Raw genomic sequence first — 19,551 nt, forward strand, 5'->3', positions numbered from 1 at the left:
TGGTTATACACTGCTCTTTACCACCACGTTGGAGCAGCCCATAGAACATCAGCAACGAATTGCCAGAACACATGGCTGAGTTCAGGTAGTTGACACTTCCTGTGAAGAGGGAAATAAAAACAAAAATAACAACAGAAAATTCTATAAATTATGACAATAGAGCAAGGAAACAGCTTATTAAACTCAAGACAGGTCATTTAGCATTTTACATTGGTGCCTCAATTACTAGGCACAACTAGTTGATCTAAAAATAGTTGCAAATGAAAGCCAAAAACCCAGAAGTGAGATGACAGCCTTATCAGTAGGCTAATGCTTTGCCAATCCCATTGCTACAGTAAGTCTACACAGCTAAATGACACCAAGGTAGATGGTGTGCAACATTCTTACATAGAAAAACACTCCTGTAAGGAAGGTTCCAGTAGAACAGACTATTACATATATCAATTACACAGTGCCTGTGAAACGAGGATAGATTAGCAATATGAATAAAGTGAGAATTTGCACACCCTGAGGTCAACCACTGACTATCCTGTCTGTCCTACTCCATATGTTTCACAAAAGCAATCATGTTCTGGCTCCAGTCTGAATATGCTGCCAAAACCCTCCTAAACCTTTCAAGAATGCAGTTCCAGAGAGAAGGCCCTTTCAGGCACAGTAAATATGCCTACTGTCTACAACACTGGGAGCAATCCTGATCTCCTGTGAAATCTGTGCAACCGGACTGTCCTTACAGATATAGGGAGCAGTGGGGTTTGCATCCAAGACTGTATCACAGTCAGTTTTTATCTGTAGGTAGCCTTCACATTACTCAGCGTAAGTAGTAGGCAGAAATCTGACAAAATGTTTAAACGCTCAAGTAACCACAGCACACTGCAAGCATCTAATTAATCTGATTAATCAAAGTTTCTTGTTCAATAATATATCGCAGAGCTATGTAAAATGAAAATTTCAGCGGCTCAAAGAAAAGCAGCTGGTGCCATTTTATTCAGTTGAAACACTTTAACTCTTTTGCCTCCCCTAAGAAAGTGGTTTACCTTGTCTTAGATATCTGAGAATCAACTTCCTTGTCTTAGATATCTGAGAATCAACTTCCTTGTCTAAGGAAACAATACGTTGTCCAATAAACAACACAGTAAAACACCTGACACTGTCACCACAGGCAAGCTATTACTGAGCAACAGTTTTGGGGCTGGGAGGGCAGGGGGAGTTTCAGACATACGTTCAAGTATGTTAGCAATTCAGTTCACTAATTCTCTTGAAAATTTCGAGAACCTGAAGATCCCAGACAGCTTCAAGTAAGGCACCTCGTCGAGTTGAGAGTCGAGAGGCCAACAGAACACTGGAAGTTTACAAACAGAGTAACTCAGAGTTACTTTCCCTCCTGCTGCAGTTGTAGAGAAAAATCACTAGATGGAGCCGCACCGTCACAAATCTGATTTATGGCTGCTAGAAGAGTTGTTGCCTCCTAAAACTGACACGTTCCAGTGCATCCTGATAACTCATCTTCTGAAAGACGGGATAACATTTACAAAAAATTACCAAAGCAAAATGTACGTAGAGAAAGCGACGAGACACTGAATGAAAAAATAAAGCCACCAAAAAAACAACAATCCTAATTTTTAAAATCAAATAAATTTTAGAAGTGAACTGAAAGTTATTTGCCAAGACAGATCATATGTCTTGCTTTGTTCTGCAAATCAGAAGGCACAGCAGACTGCTTAGTGATTGATATGATTAGTTGCTGCAAAAGAGATGCAAGAGCTCTGGGCTCAAGTCTTCATAAATAAGGTCTAATACACAATTAAAATGCAGTGATGGGCAAACCCACTTCCTGTCAGTACTCTGGTAATATATTTAATCCTCCATTTAAGATGTATTTAAAGAAGAATCTTTTTCTTCTAACTGCATTAACACTAGATAGTTTTGCTAGCATAGGAAAATAGTTGAAAAGTTATCATCCAAACCTACCAACACACAAATCATCTGGCTTCCTAGAGATTTACTATATGCCAAAAGGGAATTTTTACCTGCTCTCATTCTACATGTGTGGAGGCTAAGTTGCAACCCACTCCATTTCTGTATATTCTGATCTTTATGCAACACTGCTAATTTCATCTCCTGTAGAGCAACTTTATATCTTGGTTGGGTTTTACAAAATCCAGATATTTCCAACACTTCACAAAAATGAAAACTAAATCCCTGGCCCATCTCCAAAAGGCACTGCAAGGTCCTTTCACGAAAGAGGAAAAAAGTTAGATTTAGGCTGACTTTTAAAAAATATGATTACACAGTCACTGTTGGCTTATATATCAATTCGCTCAGCAACGGACTAGGCCAGGGAGAATACCCCTAAACAAGGCTGCCTTCACCACTGCTGCTCCTCACCTGGAAGGCACTGCAGAGGGGGTTGAAACACCAGGAGAGAAAAACAGGTCCCATTCTCCCCTCTCTTGGAGAATCTTCCTTGGCCACTTTGACCTGGAAACTCACAGGTCACAGGACTAAAATCCCAAAATTCTACGTGCATTTTGATAAGGAGTTTGCTCACACCTCCGCAAACAACGTTTGTGCTGAGGGAAGGAGATAGCTCACCTCCTGGGCTAGTTGGAGGACCAAGGCTCTCAGGAGTCATTGCGAAAAGCTCCTCCATCAGAGCCCATTACCAGCTCACACGATATTTGAGTGCATTTTGTAACGAAGACTGCAGTGAAGCGGTACCAGAACTAGCCTCTGCGGAGGTGGGAGCACAAATCCCAGGCGTCACTTTACACACCACAACCATATGGATGACCCACCAGCCGAGCGCAGCATCGGACACGCCGGGAGCGGGCACCGTAAGAGCCACCTGGACGGACCCAAACGCAGTCTCCAGGAGCCCGGAGAGCGTCCCCGCCCTCCCGGGGGCGGGCGGAGCGCCCCGCCCGCCGCGTGTGACCGGCAGGGCTGCGCCGCTGCCGCTCCGCTCCCGCCCGGCTCCGGGATGCCGCTCCTCAGCGTGCCCAAAGAGGTGGCCGTCGGGACGGCGATGCTGGGGATCGCCTTTGCCACGGGTGTGCTGGCAGGTAAGCGGCGCCCCCCAACACCCGGCACACACGCGGGGATGTGGAGGCTGCGCCCCCCTCGTGTCCCCACCGGGGAGGGCGCGGGAACCGCGGCTCCCGGGCAGGTTTCCTCCGCAGGGCGGGCAGGAGTCCCCGCCGCGGGTGCAGCCAGGCGGCCGTCGGGGGAGTAGATGGACCCCTGGGCGCTGCCCTGCGGGCAGGGATTTATTTCGCTGAGCTGTGGCAGTAAACACACTGATGCTCTTAGAGCCCAAGCCGCTCCCTGTAATCCAGCTACCGCACTGAGGGGCCGGCGCCAAAGTCCCAGCGAAGGCGAGGACGTGCTACCCCGCCCGGCTCCTGCCTGCGTGCGTTTGGCCATCCCCGGAACGCCGCTGTGCGGGCCCTGCTCACGGCATTGTCTTCCGGTAACAGTTTCGCTTTCATTCCACGGAATCAGCGGAAGAACGATCCGACGATCCGGCAGGGAAAGGAAATTGGTGCTGGGTTTGTAACGCGGCCACTTGCTTACTTACTCTTTGACTTCAAGCGAGTGGTGAAATAATCTAGACCTCGGCATGATCGTCTGTAAAATAGAGTGATTAACAGAAAATAAACCCCTCAAAATAAAAGTGGTTTTTAATAGCAAACACTACCAGGATATGGGCATGTTGTTATTTCTTTAAAATATTTGACCCATTTGGTCAAAGAAGCATTGGGCATCAGAGGTACAATGAGTTCTGTATCTGAGTAGACATGCAATAGCCCTTAAACTTCAGCCTTCAGCACCTACTTTATTTGCCTACTGGTTTCATGCTAAACAAGCCATTGAGCAATACCAGGTTTCCTCTGGCTAGAGGGCAGGACCCAGGACCGTGTCATGAGGAGAACACAGGGCTTGAGAAGATGTATCAGCTGACAGCCCTAAAAACCAGCAGTCTCTTTTCATCTGCAAAACAAGGACCCTAGACTAAGAAAATAGTGTGTCACATTCATGTTTCTCAGCTTAAACTTGTCCATTGAGTTCTGATGTGGTTGCTTGTCCTGTAAAAGTATGGCAGCTTGTAAGCATCACATCAGCCACTGAACAACACAAATACCCTAGCCTTTCCCTTTCAGCCTTTGCAGGCCTGGGCTGGACATCTTAGAGGTTAAAAAGGGGGTGGAAGAGGGCAGGAAAGACAGTCCACTGAGCTGTCCAACTGCATTCCATTTTCACAGATTTTTTAGAGCTAAGAACTTTCTTACCTTGCATAACACATCAATGCTTGCTTTATTTAAAGAGCCAATAACTGAAAAGTAAAAAAGTTCTTATTATTCCTTTTTCTTTCTTTTTGTAGGTAAAAGATACCCTTCTTTAGTTTTTGGGACACCAAAGTCATCCAAGAGTTTAATTGGGAAAAACAGCCCTCTCTGGCAATACATACTGGATCACTCTTTGCGGGAACATCCAATTCTAAAGAAGCTGCGTCTGGTCAGTATCTCCCATACCTCATCCTGAACTGCTGGGATCCTTCTGACATTCCTTCCTCCATCTTATTTGCATATGCCTTAGCGGGTTTTCTGAACTGGTAATACCCAGATTCTTCAATGTTCAGGGTTACCTATGTGAGTATTGAATAGCATCGACATAAATTTTAGACATGTCTTTCTATCTCTGGCTCCCAAGTCCATGTGTTTGGGATACATTTGATTTTGACTTCGACAGATAACTTCTGTTCATTTTAGTTGGCATATAAGGAACCTGTAGCAGGGAGAGGTGATGTCCTCCAGCAGGCTCCAGTGTCAGAGATCAGTCATGACATTGTGACTCAGGATCGAGTCATTTCAGGTGAAACAAACTACTCCTGCATAAAATCAGATGGTAACCACCAGTTCGTAAAAGCATTCTACATGTCTTGAAGGAAGTGCACATGTTTATGTAAATTCACAGAAACAAAGGACTTTCGCAGTCAAGGTTGCCCTATGATTTTTCACCAGTTATAAATATTGCTGAGTTTGCCACAGCTCTGGTAACTTTGAGGCTTATTACTGCTTTGAATATCCACTGCTTATGATACACACTACACCCTCCTTAGTTACAGTTAAATTCAACCCAATTTCTGGCTCCTAGATAGAGCACAAAGCCATCTAAAATGAGAAGATAGGGTTATCTGTTTTTCCTGGAGTTTCACCTTTTTTCCCTTAGAATATTGGTTTGGTAACTTGGGGGTTGGTTTGTTGTGATGTGTTATATTTTTTCCCCTCTCTCTAGCTCACCACTGAGCATCCCTGGGGCAGAATGATGGTGTCTTGTGACCAGGCTCAGCTTATGGCAAACTTGGTCAAACTCATTAAAGCCAAGAAAGTTATTGAAATAGGTAAGAGTGTCACTGTGTAGTAAAATTTCTCACTGTTCTTCTCCAAATACAGCCATGTATACCATAAGATATCCAAATACAGTAAGGCATTGCATACCTGTCTTAGCACACAGGTGGTCAAACTACAGCATGAAAACGATGGTCGAATTTGCACTTGCTTGCCACTTTGTCCATTCAGTAGTTCTGGCATCAGCATGAATAGCTCATCAGTTCCGAGGGAGTCTGAAAAAATCAGATCACTAGATCACTTGGGTCTCCAGCAGTTGCAGGACAGGGTCTATTCTTTCCTTTCTGTATCAGTTTATTGCCAGAAGAAAGTATTTTGCTGTACAGACCATGAATCCAATCCACTTTCCTTGATGCACCTATGTTAGCAGGATGTCCCAAAGCCAGGTATGGGTTCCCACTATCTTTGTTCATGGCCTGGCTCTTAAGTTGCCCTGGTATTTTGCTGCTCATCCAGTCCCTTTGGGTCAGATATGCAGGGCCTTGTCTGTCCAGGAGACTTTTGGAAAAAGCCAAGATTTGCTTAAAGACTGATTTTAAAAAAAAGTAAAAAAGTAAAAATTTCTCCCAACCCACCATTACATTAAAATGGAGGGGAAAATCTCTACTGTCTGTTAACAAATTGCCATCCTTGACTCCTTTAGGGATTTTATTCCTTAAGAGAGCCACGTAGTTCACTACTTATTTATTTTTTTCCACAATACAGTAAGTGTTGATAACTCCTATGATTTTCCTAGGTGTTTTCACAGGTTATAATGCCTTGAATATGGCACTTGTCCTGCCAGATAATGGCCGAGTTATTGCCTGTGATATAAACGAGGACTATGCCAAAATTGGAAAGCCACTGTGGAAGGAGGTAAGCAACACATCTCCTGTTACACACTTGGGACAGCTGCATTTACAGGTGGAGAGATTTGGGTATTTTAGACTTGCACATTCACACAGAAGTATTCTTATCATTAAAGGAGGCTGAAAAAGTTCAGTTTGGGAAGACAAATACGTGGTATCTGGAACCTAGAAATAATAGGAAAGCTATCTGAACACCGGTCATTCTCTGAGTGCAATCTACTAACAGGTTATTTCTTGACCACTTATAACAACTCTCTGTTCTTTTTCATTTCAGGCAGGAGTAGAGCATAAAATTGACCTACGGATCAAGCCAGCAATTCAAACACTTGGTAAGTAACCTAAATTAACTTTTTGTTCCCCCTTCCCTAGAAATAGAAGAAGGTTACAATAGTGATGAAACGTAAGACCAAATGTGGTTGAGAATGTGATCCCTTTTGCTAACAAACAGATTCTCTTACATTTAAAAAAAAAATCTTTAGAAGTTCACAGCTTTCCTACCTACTAGCAGAGAGGAGGAAAATACTCCTATGTATTGGGCTGTACTAGTCCTCACCTGTCCTGTCCATCACTTCGTTTAATCCATGAAGTACTATTGTCAGCTAGTGCTTGAAAAGCTGATTAAAACAGATTAGTTAGACAAAGACCAGTTTCTGTTATCTATTGTCCATTCTAAGCAATTCTTTTGTTACAGACAGGAAGAGTTTTCTGAAAGGGCTAAGTGCATAAAAAATTCAGAAGCCTATGTAAAACTCAGGGTGCAGTAGTTGAATTGTATTCAGAGAAGTTCAAATTTAGGATGTGCTAAAAGCATGTAAGGCCATTAGTAAGGTAATTACTCTTCTCATTCAAGGAAAGAGAAAGTGTGGGGCAGAGTAAAAACATAAGTATTTGGAAAATGCCAGAAATTTTCTAGGATTCTTGGAGGCAGAAGAAGGTTTCCGACAGAGGTGTTTGATGGATCCACAGATTTATTCATAACCTTGTACTACTTCCAAATTCATCCATCCTTTTCCTAAGAGGCAAATATAAGCACATTGCTAGTACACACTGCCCTTGAAGTCTATCAAACAACTTTTTCTAGGCATTGCTTCTGAAGAAACGATGCTCTGTTGACAGATGGTAAGGGCAGGTGAGAGGGGTGGCAGTGAACCTTAGAAAACAGCAGTCAGCCATCCACAACTGGCAATTTGGAGTTCTTGGTCAAGAAGTCTGTTTAGGAGAACTTAAAACTGAATGTAACTTGCCTCAGCCCAGAGAGGGACTACTTAGATCAATCTTTTGCTGTGATAAATATCTCTGACAGAGTTTGCTCATGACCTGTCATGGCACTTGATCTTCAACAAGAGATTAGCATTTAGAACCTGTTCATAAATGTGAGAAAAATTCTAATCCACTCAAGAAAACAGTTTTCAGTCAGCTCAAAAACAGCTCAAGGTGTAGAATGTGTCCAGTTTCAAACTGCTTGACTTGTTTTTACTGCACCTTTCAGCAGTCCCAGCTGTATCTTGCAGGTTTAGAGCTACTCCATGAACTCCTAAGCAGGCAGAACTCGGTAACTGAGTGTTTTATGGCATACATCATGTCTAGATTGGTTTCTGTGGGATAGGCTTTTCTAGTAATTACCTGTGGAGGAATAGGCTGCCTGGTCAAGGCAGCAAAAAACATTATTTAATGAGAACTTTGACAGAAGTGGATTATGTCCTCCTCCACAGCATCAACCAGGGTGTAACGACTCACTTTGTTGCTCATCTAGATGAACTGCTGGCCAGTGGAGAAGCAGAAACCTTTGACTTTGCCTTCATTGATGCGGATAAAGAAAGCTACAATGAGTACTATGAAAAATGTTTGCGACTCATAAGGAAAGGGGGAATAATAGCCATTGATAATGTAAGTACTGCAGTTGTAGCGGTAATAGCACAGGGAGTTACTGCTTTTGGCTATGGGAAAGTCACAGTGGGATTCTGGTAAAGTGATTTCTGACCTGCAGCTGGGTTGCCAATTGCGACGTGTTTGTTCCATGTTATACAAATGAAAATAAAATTCAACGTAAACACTTAAAGTAAGCTATACAAAACACTAGTATAGGGAAGGAATAAAACTCTATTGAAGTTAAAAGTAATGTGTTAAATTTACATTAGTACATAAAACAGTCTGTGATAACAGAAACTTAGAAATTTTTTTTGTATTTCATTACAGAGAATTCTCTGTATTATTCTGGTTTGTCTTGTAGTGCAGTACTTACAGTACAATGTACAATACCTTGTACTTACACGAGATCAAAAGTAGCACTTTTAATCAGTAACTACTAATAAGTTATTAATTGCTAACTTTTACTAGAAACAAATAATGTTAAACTTCAGGCACCCTGAGGGTTACGGTGGCAGCAAAATAGGGGCTTTTAAAAACCCTCTGTTTAAACATATCTTTTTTAATTTTAGCTTCTAATCTACAGCAGAATTATAATTAGCAAATTCTGTGGACTCCCAATCCCACTTACTAATGACAGTCAGAGACCATTAGAAGTCTGAAATACAGTAAATAATATAAATTTCTAAAAAATATACTGGACCTTTTCCAAAGCGTCCTTTATGGTCCAAGGGCCATACTGGAACAAATGAGATGTATAACAGTTCTTCTTTCAATAGGTCCTTTTTAGTGGAAAGGTACTAAAACCAAGAAAGGACGACTTGGCAGTGCAGAGCATCCACCGCCTCAATGAGAAGCTGCTCAGAGATTCCCGCGTCAGTATCAGTATGCTCCCCATGGCGGATGGAGTCACACTGGCATTCAAGCTGTAACTCCAGGGAGCCCAGCAGATGGGAAATAACGAGCAGCGTTGAATCATCAGGAAAAATGCAGGTGGAGCAGTATCACAAATGGTAATTTTACCTGTATCTCCACTGGATAGCATAGCTGGGAAAGTAGACTTTAGGAGCAGCAGCATCCTAAGGGTGCCTAAGTAGAGAAGAGAGACTTATTTTGAGATCTACCATGGTTTCTTATTTTAATTGTAATAAAGCAAATAAACTTATGGGAAATGTTCCTTGTAAGACAGTGGTTGAAAAAAATCTCCCTCTGTTGAATATCTGAGTTCCAAGTGAGTCAACACAACAAAGTAATTTTCTATCCTAAAAGAAGCTCTTGAGTAGCAAAATAATCAGTCCTACTATCAAAAGGAAATGAAGTGGAGTTTACTAATGTTTATAGCCATAATAGAAAAATGGATTTTAATGAAATGACATCAAGGAGATTGTTAGCCTTCTCAAACTATGAATATTGAAAGTCATTCTTTATCCTTGAAGAGTACTACATAACAAGCCTCAAACAGACATGATCTGAAAAAAAAAGTTCTCTTTAAAAGCTTGCCAAAGGACAAACAGTATTTGTAGTATATTTGCAATACTGTATTTGCACTCTCTGAAACCTTTGTGCACAAGGACTGGGTTTCTTTCACCTAAGTAACAGTACAGGCAGATTTTTGTGAAGTCAGAATGAGGAAGAGCAGATGGGCAAGAAGTAAACCAAAACAATTCTCCCTCCTTCCTTTCTCCCTCCCTCTTGCCCTCAAAGCAGCAACTTGGTAGGTGCTTGTTTCCTAGAAAGGTGAAAGCACTGGTGGCATTGGTGGCAAGTCTACAGAAGGGTATGATTGTATGAGGACACAGTACAGCTGTTAAATGGCTGTTCAAATCAGTACTGCAAGCAGAGATTCCCTTTCCTAGACAGCATGTAACAAAATATCAGCCTGAAATTCTTAAATTCAGATAAAACCTAATGAAATAAACAAGAAACTGAAAGTAGAATTTTACAGACAAAAGCTTCACTGGTAACTGTTTTGGGGGACTGATAACACTGGAAGGGTACCATATGTAGAGAGCAAAGAGATCTTTAGATTTGCTGATCTCCTGTAGGAGCTGTATCACAGCTAAAAGAGTACGACTTCCCATTTGCTTAAAGAGTACACTTGAATGACTCAAGGCACCAGGGGACAAAGATCTCAAGTCTCAGAATTGTTAAAACTGCCTAGTTGGCTCATATTTTCGAAATTCCAGCTGGGTGGCCTGGGTTTTGGTAAGGGGCAGAGGTTCAAGGCATGGGTCTTGCCTGTCTCAGACACTTATAGCTTGCTGCAGTGGGAGAGCAGTGAAGAAAGGAGGCATTGCCTGATGACTTCAGGATGAGGTTATGACTGAGATCTCAATTCTATTTCTGTCACTTCCACTTAAACCCCTGATTCAGCAGAGCATGTCCGGATGTGCTTAAGTACTTTGCTGCATTGAGGAGTGACTGCAAAATCCATGTCTGTGAGAAGGCCAGGACAATGTGCATGTGGCCCTTAAATGGGAATTTAAATAGGGGGTAAGGTTTGCCCAGTTTCTTTCCCTGAGTGCAGTTTTACCCTTAGAGCTTCAAACCTCTACATGCCTCAAATTTCTAATCTGCATAAAAGAAATAACACCTTATTAAATTTTTAATTACTATAACAGGTCTCAGATAGAGTGGCTAAAGGAATGTACAGGATCATTATACATTTGCATGCAAAGCTTCTGGCCACATTCTACTTTACAATTTTACTTTGTCAGTAGATAACAAAAAATTGTAGGGGTTAAAAACTCAAAATGGGACACTTTCACAGCTGGGGCATCCCCTCAAATATTTCTGCTTTCAGAGGCTGTAGACTCATAATCATGAGCAAGCTACAAACTGTTAAGAATACATACCCTGTCCTAAAAGTACCATGATGGCCTTTCCCGAACATGCAGAAGTCACTGGAAGATTGATCACAGACTCTGCAACTGTTTGCTACTCATTTCCAAGTTGCAAGAACCCTCTCTCAGTAAAGCTGAGCCAAAAATGGGCAAGCATCATGAGTATTTTCGCAAGAAACTGTCAAATAACAGTTTAGCAATATTCAAAACCAGTACAAACAATAATAGTTCATGAATTCAAAAACTCCTGCTCCTTGAATGGTGGGAACTGTCAAAGTCCCCATTACCTGTGCTAGAGGAAGACCTATGAGTGCCTGAGGCTGAAGCCAGGTGCAGTAGCAGGTTAGCATCTTGCCTCTGCTTTGGACTCTGTTCCATTTTAAATATGCAGAGCATAGTGTGAGCATTTCATCAAACCTGTCTCCTTACTGATCACCTAATTACCATTAGAAAGAATAGCAATGTGTCCCTAAACTATAGATTGATGAGCCATCTGTAAGCTGAAACAAAGAGCAGAAGGAAGCTTAATTGAATCAAATATTTAGAATACATTACACTATCTTGTAGTTACTCAGAGGCTGGCCTTCTCTTCAGGCTTCTGTCCTGCGCATCTGGAATTCATCACCACTAACTGCATTTAATCCTTCAACCTTACTATAAAGTGACTGCTGATAATATATAATTACGGTTTAATTCAAGTGGTGAATCAGCTTTGGGGAATTTGTGGGGACAATGGGAATTTAGGCTTTCGTTAGGTGGTGAAAATGGTCCACCCAATAATGCAATGCAAGTCTTTGTCTCTCTCTAATGGAGACATCATGTATGGAAGCTCATGGCTCTGCTCACGCCTCCAAGGTAATACACCTGCCTGAGCTACTGCTTGCACTATAGAGGATCCATATTTTCTACCCCTGAAGAGGAGCTGACTCAGGGGCACAGCTTCTACCCAAACTCTACCACCTAGCTGTTCCTGCAACCCTGCATCTCTTCTAGTTCCAAGGATTGACCCCAGAGAGGCCAACACAGGTGACAAATGTACAGCTGGGACATGCTAAGAAGCAAATGTGGCTGAAGGATAGTGCATTTAAAAAAAAACAAAAAAACAAAAGAATAGAAAAAAAAGAAGAATTCCCCCTAATGTGGTAACTCCCAGAAGCCACCATGAGAATGAAAGCATGTGACTCTAACTGCTGGTTTGGTATCTCAGTCCCTGCTCCAGAGATGTCACTTTCAAAATGGTATTTAGGTGAGTGACAGGGAAAGGAACAGAATACTCTTTAAGAGTAGACTTTGCATCTCTACTTGCTAATTAAATGAGCAGACAAGGCTCATTTAACGTGCTCTCCCTTTGTACTGGCCCTCTTCAGTATTCCCAGAAGAAGGATAGCAAGAGCTTGGAGTTCTCTACAGCATGGAAAACACCCAGGACTGGATGCTCCAAAATCTAGAGAGAAAACTGCCCCAGAAAGGAGAAACAACTTGCTGTCCAAGGGTAGATGCAGAGGTTCCAGAATGCTCAAGGTGCACTTCTGCATTTTCAACACTGCAGCTTTTAATCTGCTGGGACGTGGGGGTTGAAGCAGGGAGCATCATAAGTCTCTCATGTTCCTGCAGACCTAAAGTAAAACTTGGCTACTGAGTGTAGCATAACATAGAGGCACTTATTTGAACCTCTGACACTGCCTTCACTCCTTCTTTTAACAAACTCATAAAGTGGTTTTAATCTGTTTGAATTCAGTCATGTTATACACAGACAGTACTTTCTGTGAATTGCTGCTCATGAAAGACAATTAGCAAGCTTTATACAACAAAGCCCTTAGGATACAGGGAAAGGAATATGAATATAAGCCTCATCTAGATTTCTTCGAGTCATGAGCAGTTTTCCAGAAACCTTGCAGCTCAGATCTGAGGCACATGCCATGTCTCATGTACTGCAGTCTTGATACTGGGGTGGCAACAGCAGCAAGTTCCATGACTTCCAGCTGGCTCCCTTTTGACAATGTAGTAGCATAGTTGGCTGCATCCCTGTGTATGTTCTCTTTATTACTTGAAGAAATCCATCCCCAATGGCCATAACAGGAGAAAATAAGCTAAGAGGTCAGTTCTGTTTTAAGAGATTTTTCTCCCCATGTGCTAGTTTGGACTGGGATAGAGTTAATTTTCATCACAGCTGATAGTAGAGGGCTGTGTTTTAGGCTTGTGCTGGAAACAGTGTTGATAATACTGGGATGTTTCCCTCACCTCACCCCACCAAGAAGCAGGCTGGGGCTGCGTGAAAAGCTGGGAGGAGAGATAGCTGGGCCAGCTGACCCAAAATACACCAAACGGCATCATGATGAGCATATAAAATGAGGGGAAGAAGGAAAAAAAGGGGAGACATTTAGAGTGATCGTGTTTGTCTTCCCGGGTTGTGTAGGATGGAGCCCTGTTTTTCTGGGGATGGTTGAACTTGGATGGCCTGCAGATGGGTAGTGGTGAAGGAATTCCTTGTTTTGCTTTGCTTGCATGCACAGCTGCTGGGTTTTTTTGTTAAAATGTCTGCATCTCAACCCATGAGTTTTCTCACTTTTACCCTTCCAGTTCTCTCCCCCATCCCACTGGAGGTGGTGAGCATGCAGCTGTGTGGGGCTTAGTTGCCAGCAGGGGTTAAACCATGACAACCCAGTAGTTGAGATTAATACTACTTGGTTTTATCCTTCCCATCTACTGAAACTGCACAGGTCTTCTCCATCCATGACACCACCTTTGCACTTAAGGAATGACCGTGCTGAGCAGCTCCATCCCTTCTTCCAAACAATGGCTAGACCAACACATTCAAATAACCCACATGCTCCCCACACACAAATGGTCTGGGCCCACCTCTAAGTGGTTTGCAGCATGTTTCATTTTACTGCTCATTTCATTTTAATGGGAGAGGCAGCACTATCATGTTCTCCCCAAAATGAAAATGTGAAAAGCCATATATAAAAGAAGAAGGTTCTTTTGGGGAGGGATTGCTGATGACATCCGAAAAAAGTACTGAACAGGGGAATGACAAAGTTGATTCTTCTCTCTTTGCACACCTAAGAGCTGCAAATGAGCATTCCTGCCACAGTGAGCACTGAAGTTTCTTCAGAGAAACTTAATCATTTTGTTTCCACACTCACCAATTGCTCTGCATTCTGGTCTGCCAAGCCCTGTCCCAGGGCTTTGGCATTTTCCTGCTGCTGCATGTTGTGCTAGTGATTTGCATTGGGCTGAAAGATTCTGCCGAGTATAAAGCATTACCTGTGCATAATTCTAATCACACACAAATTGGTCTCATGCATTTGCAGCTAGTCATGGTTTCCAAGTCACCTGTTTTATAATAATTTTAAAGGCAATGTTTTTAAGAAGGAAATGAACAAACATAAAGCCTGCAAAATGGGGAAATTAATGTGGGATTTCAGACAAGTTATTTATCTTCCTTTTTGGCTCAGTGCAATACTGTAGGGATAAGCACATAAGTAGCTGCTTTAATATTTACTCCTATTATAAGAAAAGTAAACATTGCTGATAAGTCACTGCTTTCCAGGATTAGATTTCATATTTTAGACTGCTTTAAATTAATGCAGATGCAAACATTATCTTTTCTTCTTATTCATATATTTCCCTAATGAGTTCCAAGCAAATTGTGCCTACTTATATTTTATGATTTTAAATAATTAAAACATTTTATGGAGGCAACTAAAATTCTCCCCAGAGCTAGCAGAAAGATTATTGATTGAACAGATCTCAGGCTACAAGGAAAAAATTATTATTTAGTTTAAAGGCTCATAATTTTATTCCTATTCACCTCCTGAAAAGCCAAGAGATGGTGAATTTTTACAGCAACCTTTTGAGTTATGCTGAGGTGCGGACTTGGGTTATATTGCTGAGCTGAAAGCAGTAACTTTTTGACATCATGAAATTCAATTTCAGAAGATAGTTAATGAGAAAGTGTTACTGCTGCTGTCACAAGTAAATGCAGTGCCTAAGTACTGCACACCCACAGCATTCATTACCGAAGATAAAGCCTTGTTATATATTCACTAAGAATTTTAATCAAATCCACAAATGCAAAACATCATCAGAAGAAATTTACTCTCAGGACTACTTCACAGGATACCCAGGCTCTGTGTATCACATCCTGTGGCTTGGCTACAGAAGTCCATAGAGTTATGGCCCAGATGTTACTGGCCTATAGCACAACCCCCAGCAACAGAAAAGTGGGATTCTTCCAGCATGAGATGAAAAACAAACAAGCCACAACAACAAAAAAGAAGCAAACCCAAAAGAGACAAACACATTTTAAAACACGTGCAAAGAAACAGGTCCGGAGAGACCATCACAAAAAAGGGAAATGGATGCCTGCAGTTTCAAACACAAGTCACAGCTGGAGACAAAATTTAGGCTTATTTGTAAGGAACCTCATGCTTGTCCATGATGTCGCCTCTGTCTTTTAATGTGTCTTTCTTTAGGAAGCAAACATTAGGAGCTTACATTTAAAGGTAAGCAAAACATGTAGCTCCTTGAACTAGCAAAAAAAAAAAAAAAAAAAAAAAAAAAAAAAAAAAAAAAAAAAAAAAAAAAAAAAAAAAAAAAAAAAAAAAAAAAAAAAAAAAAAAAAAAAGGAAAAAAAAAAAGAGAGAGAGAGAGAAATTACAATACTTAGATCCCAAACACTGACTTCTGAGCATTATTTTTAGTCTGCACGCCCTACTCTTCCTGACAAATTTGCACAGGCTATGGCTCACAACTCTCAATGCTTCATTTCCTTATAAGGTACATATTTTTGCATTTGCCTACTAGAAGTCAATATTACTGATACCCGGTACAGGTCAAAACCTGGAAAGCAGGAAGAACAGGAACAGCTGCTTCACCTAGAAGAACTGGAAAGTTTTGTCAGATGGCAATGGACACATCTGAAACCAAGTAGAGCCAGGAGGACTACAGGGGGTCAGGGAGGGAGTGTATAGTGAGACCTCCATGCTGCTTGGTGTAGAGGGACCCACGTCTGCCTCCACCTCCATCAAGGTTCAGCTCCACAGACAGAGGTGAGAAAGGGTCCCTCAGCTGCCTTCACCACAGCTTCCACCCAGCTACCAGGGTCTTCTCAGCCTCCTGGGCACATCAGCAGGGTATTGGTATGTCACTTCCAGTGTCACCTTCAATATCCTCTAGCCATCTAAATGTCAGCTGCTATAAAATGCTCTCCCGAGACACTTAATCCTTCTTTTCAATGTATAGTAATTAATGGGGTCCTTCCAAAGCAGAAAACCACAGTTAACTGTGCAACTACTGTGCCATCATGTATTACATCAAAGAGATTACTACAAACTGAAGGAAATAACAGAGCCCTCTAAGAAGGGCCAAGCAACTTTGTGTCATGGCCACAATTCTCTAGCAGAAGAAGACAAAATTAGGGAATTGCCAGCAGAAGTTATAGCTGCCTTTTCTGTGTTTAATTATCTTTTCTTTCTGTTTTGTGTTTATCTCACTTCATCTCCATAAAACAGCAACGCAAAGTCATTTCAGCTAATTCCCTGTACTTTTTCTCTAAGGAATCAAAGGCTATCAAATAGAAGGGAAGAAAAACAGAGAAGTAAGAATGGGTTTTCCTAAGCAACAGGAAAATTATCCTGTGCAGGCAAGTATTAAAGTATTTCTTCTCCTGGAAAGTTTACATTTTGAATGCTTCTCTACTACTCAGGCCTTCTGTCTTTTGCTGCTCACCAGGTTGAAGTCTCTGTGCCTGTACCCCTGCCCTTCAGGTACCCGTGAGCTGATGTAGGCGGCACACCTCACATGGTCAAGGCAGGCCAGTACCCACTCCCAGCAAACACCAACACAGCCACACTCCCTGGCGTGGCCAGCGTGCCAGGGCCAGGTGTGCAGGGCCAGATGTGCCCCAGCCCCACCAGACCAAGCACGTCTCTTACAGTGACACACCATATTCTTAATTCAAGAAATCCCAGACAGAAACATAAGAGCAATCTCATATCATGAACAAGAAACTTAATGGGCTTAACACAAAAGCTTTGTAAGGCAGAGGGGTTCACGCTTCTTACGAGCCCCTCCCTCTCTGCTCAGCAGTGAGTGGTGCTTTGCCAAACACAGTGGGGAACCAAGGGCAAACACCTCGTATGCACTTCTCTGGTACTGGGGTGTGCTGTGAGTTAGGAGGAGCTGTGCCCCAGGAGATGCTGCTACTCATGACTGTGGTGGGACTCTATGGTACATCTCTTCTACAGCTGCCCACAGATCAAAAGCAAATATTAGTATACAGGACTCTTAGCCAGGTTTTTTGAGGCAGAAGGTGGGTCAGTTCAGTTGTGCTGGCTTGGCAGGGAGACCTATGAAGGCTCCTAAATTAGTGCTTGTTCATGAACTCACTTTGTGATGGGCATGATAGACCAGATGAGCTTCAGGTTATATTAGTGCACTGCAAACAATTTCAACAGAAGCTCACATACCCTAAATGCAGAGACAACCTTTGCTACAAAGCATTAGGACTCACCTGAAAGCCTACCAGTCCTACATCAGGACTGCATGCTGTACCAGATTTCCTAAGGCACTTCCAAAAGGTAAAACAAAAATAAAATATTTTCCCAAATACAGTGGAAGATCCGCCTTCTGAGACTGCAATACAAGCCAACATCTACAGTACAGTACCCTGAAGAGCTATTTGTGAATTGCAGTTTACTTGAAAACATTTCACAAAACACTGATTCTTGAAACACCAGAGATGCCAATTCACACTCACCTGCTGTTGTCTCTGTCAGCAAAGGCTCTGCAGCTGGCAGCATAGAGGGCCACCACCTCTGCTTGCCACATCTATGGGGACATCTGTCAGAGCTTGTCCTGTTCAGCCAAACCGATAAACCTCCCAGGTATGACAACAAGAACCACTACACGCTCCATCACTATGGGCAGGCTTTAAAGGACACACATTGAGCACTACCAACAAGGGAAAGCAGAAATGCTCCCTACCCTGCTCCTGAAAGCATGTGCTACCAGTGAGAGAAGTGAGAATGATACCAGATGTCTCTTGTGATTGGTTGCAACCCACCCAAAACAGTCAACAAGGTACCAAAAGAAAAATTGACTGTAGCATTCAGTTTGTTCTGGGCCTAGGCTCAGCCCCCTGCACCAGGGCAGCTGGCAGTACACACATTTCTCCCCCTCCCCAGGAGCTGAGGGGCTCAACACACCTGGCAAAGAGGTGTTCGCATGCTCTGCTTGGGCAGGATAACAGGGCTCCAAAAAACAACAGGGATCCCCAAAGAGCAGAGCAGGACACGGTGAGACGCTCTCCGGGAACTGGCAGTGGGGAGCCCAGGGCAGCAGTTCACTAACCAGCACCATGGATGCATTAGTTTTCTGGTTTTGTCCAGGAAAGACAAATTTTGGACATTCACGAACAAAATAACCCAGACAAAAACCTGTCGCTGCTGCCCACCCCTAGCTGAAATATTCTGCACAGTAGCTTTCTAACAGCTCCTCTGTATAAAGGGGACAATTGCTTCTTGCAGCTGAGGTGCCTGGGCTGTGCAGGTCATGTGCCTGCACTGCCAACATGCCCTGTGGCTACCACAGCATTAGTCCAGCCCTGCCATGCTGCATGATGCCACCAGACATGGAAATATCATGAGTCAGCAATGTTTTGAATCCTTCCCCTTTGTCTGCTGGTTTTTGGCAGCTGGTGTGTCCTGTCCTCCAGACAGCAAGTGCTTCTCAAAGCCATGGGTGGCCAAAACATCTCTTTTAGAGATCAAGGGATTGCAAGTCAAGTCATCTGGGGATAACTTATATAAAAACGTTGTCAAGTCAGGAGCAGATCAGCAGTCAGGAAGATAACCTGCTGCATTAATTGATTCTGTGTAGAGCGGGGAGCATAAGCTCCCAGAAGGCAGCTGCTGCAGCCCGTGAGGAGAACACGGCTGGCTGCTTCCTCTGAGCCCACGGGTCGCAGGGCTAGAGCACACCGAGTGCGCGAGTACGCGGGGGGGTTTCCTCCTCTAATTCTATTTCTTTAGCTCACAGTCAGGCTCAGGCTCGCTGCCGGCAGTCCTTCCTGCTGCCTCCCTCCCTCGGCAGGATGAGGACGGTGCCCGAGGAGCGCCCGCCGGAGCAGCTCCTCCTGACGGCACAGACTTGGCCACCAGGCGGCGCCGTCGGCTCGCGGCGGGCGCGGGGCGGCCGCTCGGAACCCCCGCGGGGGAGCGGATCACACCCACCCCCCCACGGCACCGCCCCGACCCGGCCGGCTCTGGGGGTCACACCCACCCCCCCACGGCACCGCCCCGACCCGGCCGGCTCTGGGGGTCACACCCACCCCCCCACGGCACCGCCCCGACCCGGCCGGCTCTGGGGATCACACCCACCCCCCACGGCACCGCCCCGACCCGGCCGGCTCTGGGGGTCACACCCACCCCCCCACGGCACCGCCCCGACCCGGCCGGCTCTGGGGGTCACACCCACCCCCCCACGGCACCGCCCCGACCCGGCCGGCTCTGGGGGTCACACCCACCCCCCCACGGCACCGCCCCGACCCGGCCGGCTCTGGGGGTCACACCCACCCCCCCA

The 19,551-nt window shown here is 43.8% G+C and overlaps 1 protein-coding gene across 1 annotated transcript; it reads left to right on the forward strand.

Annotated features, from left to right (window-relative positions):
* Positions 1-2,914: 2,914 nt before the first annotated feature.
* COMTD1 (catechol-O-methyltransferase domain containing 1) lies at positions 2,915-9,308 on the forward strand. Its single transcript, XM_027880521.1, has 7 exons — positions 2,915-3,062; positions 4,382-4,515; positions 5,296-5,401; positions 6,145-6,263; positions 6,531-6,585; positions 8,010-8,143; positions 8,902-9,308. Exons 1-7 carry the CDS (start codon positions 2,981-2,983, stop codon positions 9,052-9,054), a joined length of 783 nt encoding a protein of 260 aa, XP_027736322.1. The 5' UTR covers positions 2,915-2,980; the 3' UTR covers positions 9,055-9,308.
* Positions 9,309-19,551: the final 10,243 nt, after the last annotated feature.

Source organism: Empidonax traillii, unplaced genomic scaffold, assembly GCF_003031625.1.
Source record: "Empidonax traillii isolate 1590-97213 ecotype Southwest subspecies unplaced genomic scaffold, ASM303162v1 scaffold71:size1317347, whole genome shotgun sequence".
NCBI classification, from domain to species: domain Eukaryota; kingdom Metazoa; phylum Chordata; class Aves; order Passeriformes; family Tyrannidae; genus Empidonax; species Empidonax traillii.

Excerpts from the sequence above, each read along its gene's own strand:
- COMTD1 (XM_027880521.1), top strand. The coding sequence starts at position 2,981 with ATGCCGCTCCTCAGCGTGCCCAAAGAGGTGGCCGTCGGGACGGCGATG. Across the intron at positions 4,516-5,295 it reads TTCTAAAGAAGCTGCGTCTG|CTCACCACTGAGCATCCCTG; the intron begins GTCAGTATCTCC and ends CCCTCTCTCTAG. Across the intron at positions 8,144-8,901 it reads GAATAATAGCCATTGATAAT|GTCCTTTTTAGTGGAAAGGT; the intron begins GTAAGTACTGCA and ends TTCTTTCAATAG.